The sequence below is a fragment of the Telopea speciosissima genome, chromosome 8 (genome assembly GCF_018873765.1).
Source record: "Telopea speciosissima isolate NSW1024214 ecotype Mountain lineage chromosome 8, Tspe_v1, whole genome shotgun sequence".
In the NCBI taxonomy this organism is placed as follows: Eukaryota; Viridiplantae; Streptophyta; class Magnoliopsida; order Proteales; family Proteaceae; genus Telopea; species Telopea speciosissima.
This window is the reverse complement of record NC_057923.1, coordinates 47,631,828-47,637,602: the sequence shown is the minus strand read 5'-3', so window position 1 is coordinate 47,637,602 and position 5,775 is coordinate 47,631,828. Positions and strand designations below refer to the sequence as shown.

At 41.9% G+C, this 5,775-nt stretch overlaps 1 protein-coding gene across 1 annotated transcript; it reads right to left on the bottom strand.

Moving 5' to 3' along the window:
* Positions 1 to 837: 837 nt before the first annotated feature.
* On the bottom strand, positions 838 to 1,377 carry LOC122672372. Its single transcript, XM_043869858.1, has one exon. The coding sequence runs from the start codon at positions 1,375 to 1,377 to the stop codon at positions 838 to 840; it is 540 nt and encodes a 179-aa protein (XP_043725793.1).
* Positions 1,378 to 5,775: the final 4,398 nt, after the last annotated feature.

The window sequence follows — 5,775 nt, the reverse complement described above, 5'->3', positions numbered from 1 at the left end:
GCAAACATCATTATTTGAAAAAGAAATGGTAGTATCTAAGTGATGTAATTTGGGGAGGAGGGTAGGAGAACAGTGACCAAGATGCCAGTGCCAAAGGTCGATCTGGGAATGAGAGGAAGTCGCAGAGGCCATCGGAGGAGAACACTCCAAGTAATAGAGACCACCGTGTCATTTACCCGTCGTAAAAGTCATCTTCGTTCGTTGGTCCTGGAAAAGACAAGAATCATGTCAGAAAATAGTTAGAGACTTTGTTTGGGCTGTAAATTTACTTACAGATAATAAGTTAAATTTAAAAGAGGGAACAAGAAGGACATTTGTAAGAGTTAAATGGGAAAACAAGGGCACAGTACCAACATGGGTTACAGGTGTGGTAGACCCATCAGGTAACCGAATAGAAGGAGAATTGGATGGTGTAAAGTTGGAAAAGAAGGTGCAATCCGACACCATATGGTCTGTAGCGCCGATATCGATAATCCAAAAATTAGAAGGATTGAGTGTAAGAAGTGTTGTACCTGCAATGTTTACCAAAGGGTGGGGATTACCAGCAGGGAGAAGGGCAAGAAGTTGGTGGATTTGTTCTGCAGAAATGGTGGGAAGAGTAGGAGCAGGTGCAGCAAGGTCGCCGGACTGTGTGGCATGAGCAACAAGGTAACGGGCAGCAGCAGCGCCATTGGAAGGACCAGAATTGTTGCCAGACTTGTTCTTGGCAGTGTCGCTATTACGAGGCGTCCAATTGGGTGGATAACCATGTTGCTTGAAGCACCTAGAGTCTGAATGCCCATCCATGTTGCAATAGTTGCAATGATATTTCATGCGAGCATGGCCTTGGGAATCATTTCAGGAAGATGAAGGCTGAGCCGCCAATGCAACCTGATCAAGGGAAACATAATGGGATCCTTGCAAGGATCGCTGTCTTTCTTCTTGAAGAAGTAGGGAATAAGCTCTGGCCATGCTTGGCAATGGATCCATAAGAAGTATTTGACTTCGAACAACGGAGAAGGAGTCATTGAGACCCTGTAAAAAATCCATGAGAGAATCAGTTTTAACATGAGCATTGAGCATCGTCATGGCGCCATAGGTGCAGGTAGTAATGGTTCGATATGAAGATAATTCATCACGGTAAGACTTCAGTGCAGTATAGAAGGCAGAGACTGAATCACTTGCTTGAGAGTGATTGGATATAGAACGTCGGATTTCAAATATGCGAGGGGCATTTTGCTGAGAAAACCTGTCGCTGAGATCGACCCAAACATCGCGAGCATTCGTTGTCCAGAGAATTCTGTTGGCGATAGAGGGGATGGTGGAATGAATAAGCCATGAAGTAACCATGGAATTGGAATGACCCCAAGCAAGATAATCATTGGAATCAGCAGCCATGGTGATGGAGCGGCTCCAGGTTGGGAAATTATCACCATTGAGTAGTTGGGTGACAAGGGGGGGTGCCAGGGTGATCAGAATTGTGGAGAAAGTAAGGAGAGGTGGGGTTAGAAATGACTGGAGGTTTGGCCATTTGCAGAGGAAAATGGAGGAGAGGAGGATCGGATGTCAGGCTGATACCATGTTAAGATGGTAATTGGATGTAATTGTGTGTGAATTATTTCACTAATGGTAAAGGAATATATACAAATACATTGTAGAGATTATCTCCTTGATAGAAAACTACCAAAACTGTTGATCAAAAGATCCTAATCTGATCCCAACTAATCTCTAAGGATATATACAAATATACACAAGAAGGAAAAGATGAGTCGATGTTGACTCATCCGATGAAGATATCTAATAAAATCTACAAAGTAATATAAGAAATGGGTCCCTTGGACCTAGTAAAGTGGTGATATCTTAAAACCATTGGCTCAGTAGGGCTGTTTGCTTTCCCACCTCTAGAGTGAGAAAGATCATCTTAAGAGAGACCATCAGAGATGGGAAACTCCTTTTCTACTTCCATCCACGCAATGGAAGTGATAAAGCTCTTGTTCATTGCAACACTTGAGCGACGTAGATCTTCCATGGCTGACTTCCATTCCAAATCCCTCTCCCCCCAATTAATATGAAAATCAACCTTCGTGGTGAGGATTTTATTCACTGAATGGTGAGGGTTTTCAATTTCCCCATCAGACCAGGAAACATTCTCCTTCGCAAGATTGACAGTAACATAACCACTCGACTCCCCTTAGGTATCTGGACCTTCTTTGAAACAACATCCTCCTTAAGAGCCACATCTTCCCCTAACGCACTCCCTTAAATTTTGAGACTGTGTATTCTCTTAATCAATATCCTCCTCAACAGAATTCACCTCTAAAATACCCTCTAAAGGAACATTAAAATGCCTGCCCGTAGGGCGCCATGAATGGGTAACCGTAAACTCACCATCACCAATTTCTATAGCTTGTTGTATTGCCCTCCGAGGATCCTTAGATGAGCAAGTTCTTCCCAACTCTAAATTCTGAGACGTGCATCAACTTGTGTTTGACGAAGAAGCCATGTTAATAACATTCTTAGGATTACTCTCAGTACCAGGGTGTTCTACGAATTCAATGACCTCCTTCCCTTTGTTGCGTTTCGGATCAGTCACCTCCACTAATGGCTCACCCGTAGTAGCCAATCCAACTTTTCCCCTAATCTCTACTTGCTCCACAGTACCTCTCGGCTACAACAAACGCTGAAAGTCTTCCACCTCCCCACAGGTCTTCTTTTTGCAGTTCTACACAGAGTGCCCAAGTTTCGAACCACCCCTGTCAAACTCCAGCATGCGATCATACACCACCTTCTGCTAAAGCCCCGATGGACCACATCCAATCCAAAGATGATCAAGATGATCGGATTGAAGGTCCAATTTCACACAGGCCCTTGCTGCAACAGTTCTTGTACATCCCGATGTCACCCCATCCACCTTTAACACCTTCCCAACCGTGCCCGCCATTGAAAGGAAAAAATTGCCTTGATAAACATTAATAGGTAGGTTAGGGAAGGAAATCCAAATAGGAACCACCGGAGACTCCTCGCCAGATTTGAAAAACCTAGTCCATTTGAAAAATCTAAAAGAGAAACCCTATATGAAAACCTGTTCCAAATGTCACATCCTAATGATATCTGAATGAGCCATGAAGTGTAAGAGAAGATGTCGAACATCCAGAGAAGAAACAAATACATCCGCTAATAGCTGAAAGTTGAATTACAAGAACCTTATCATGTCAAAGATCGAAGGCATTCCATATTCACACTTCGCCACCAACGCCAATTGAAATGGCCCCTCAAAATGTGAGATCTCCTCCATGGAAAAGAAAATAGCAAGCGTTCCCAAGTGAATTGACGGTGATTTAACTATGACCTTAATAGGTTCAAAAGAGTCGGCATGCGCAACCACAGAAGCAAACGATCGGGATGCTACCAAGCTAGAGCTAGACGATTGATTCCCACTCCCCTAAGCCTCTTTGACTGCTGTCGAGGAGGATCCGACAGACGATCCTCCCTGGGGGAGGACCAGCCATGCAAAACCCTAACGCACTGCTAATGTGCGCCTGCAAAGCCCCTCTCTTCAAAAAATTGCTAACGTGTACCTCAAACACTTTAGGGAAACTTCCCGTTCTTTCACTGTTGCTTAGAGCATGCTATTCTTGATTCCTCATAAAACCTGCAAATGGGTTTCTTCAACTGATTCAAAGCCACAAAAGAAACCCTGCTTGATTTCCAAACCCTTACACAAAACCTGAGAAAATGATCAGCTGAATCCCGTGCTTGGTTGGTCGTGGATGCAGTCAACAATGTACATACAGGTTGATGGTTTTGTTTCTAATTAAAAAAGGAGAAGTTGATCAGTGATGGTGGGTTGCATGATGGAGCAAAGGAAAAAGGCGGTTATGTTTTTGGAAGAAAACATGGAGGAGATTAGAGGAAAGGGAGTAATTTGGCTGGGTGAAATCAGAGAGGGGTGAGGGAAAAATAACAAAGAGAAAAAGGAAAGAGATGGAGTTTTAGGTTAGCTGCTTGCTGGGTAGAAGATGGGAAGATTAAAAAAAGGAAGAAGGGTTGGATAGAATCGGATTTAGTAATTGTGGAGGGATTTGGTAAGATGGTTGTGGTTTGGCTATGGTAGATGGGGAAGAAGAAGAAAAGAACAGATGCCACAAAAGCCTTTAAACTTGCAATTTCAGAACCATCATGGGCATTATTGCTTCGGTCTTCCTCCCTACACTAAAGAAGTCAAAAAATGCTCCAATTCAAATGACAATTCATAAAAAAAAAAAACTAACCAATTTCTCCACTACTTGTATCGATTAGTTCTTGCGCTTCTTGATCGATTTAGAGAACCACCATCAGAAAGCCGATCGAATTCATACGACAATTCATAAAAAACCTAACCAATATCTCCACTGCTTGTATCGGTTGGTTCTTGCCATTCATGATCGGTTAAAAAAAACATCATCTGAATGCCGATTGATTCTTGTATCTAGAATCGGTTCTTCTGCAGAGTGCATCTTACAAAAGATTTCCTCTAAAAGACACAACACTTATTCATTGCACCATGCACTTTTATTCCAAAGATGCCTCAACACTTCATAACCTTCAAGGATGATTACTCTAGACATGGATATGTCTACTTGATGCGTAGAAGATCAGAGGCCTTTAAAAAATTCATGGAATTCCAAGTCAAAATCGAAAGACAGTTGGACAAATGCATCAAGTCCTTGCGATCAAACCGCAGAGGAGAATATTTGTCAGATGAGTTTACAGAGTATCTCACATCAGAGGAGATTTTAGTTAGCTAACAAATCCTAAAACACCACAACAGAATGGTGTATCCGAATGACGCAATCGAACCTTATTAGATATGGTTCCAACCATGCTTACTTATAGTGAGCTCCCTCCATCTTTCTGGGGGTTTGCCCTAGAGATGGCAATTTATATCTTGAATAGGGTTCCAACTAAGGCTGGAGATAAAAACACCTTTTGAGTTGTGGAAAGGGCATAAGCCCATTCTACAACATCTTAAGGTATTGGGTTGCATCACACATGTGCATAAGCAACAGACATATAAGTTGGAATCTAGGACTTTAAGATGCTATTTCTTGGGTTATCCCAAAGGTATGATAGGCTTTTATTTCTATGCCCCTAATGACCAAAAGGTCATTGTAAGTAAACATGTTACTTTCCTTGAGGAGGAAACACTCACCAGAAAGTCAAAACCTATAGTTATTGAAGAGTTATTAGATAATTCAAAATTTTCACTTCCTGAAGTGAGACCAACCAATGTACCCACTAAAACCCTAACACCTCAAGAACCTCAACGCAGTGGGAGGATATCTAGACTACCCAAAAGGTTTACTTTTCTCACAAAAGATGAAAAAATAGTAGAAGAGTTCCAAATGGAGTCAATTGAGTCGGATAATAATCCGATAACATACTCTGAAGCTCTTAAGGATGTTGATACCATTAAATGGTTGAAAACAATGATCTCTAAAATGGATTCAATGCATTCCAACAAGGTCTGGACTTTAGTCGATCTACTAGTTGGGATAAAACCCATTGGATGTAAATGGATCTTCAAGAGGAAGAAGGGCCCTGATAGAAAAGTTGAAAGGTTCAAAGCGAGATTGGAGCAAAAGATTATACCTAGAAAGAGGGTATTGACTACGATGAGACCATTTCCCCAGTGGCGATGAAGAAATCCAATAGGATTTTATTGGCAATCGCAACATAATTTGATTATGAAATCTGGTAGATGGATGTGCAAACCGCATTTCTAAATGGATTCCTCGATGAGGAAATCTATATGCA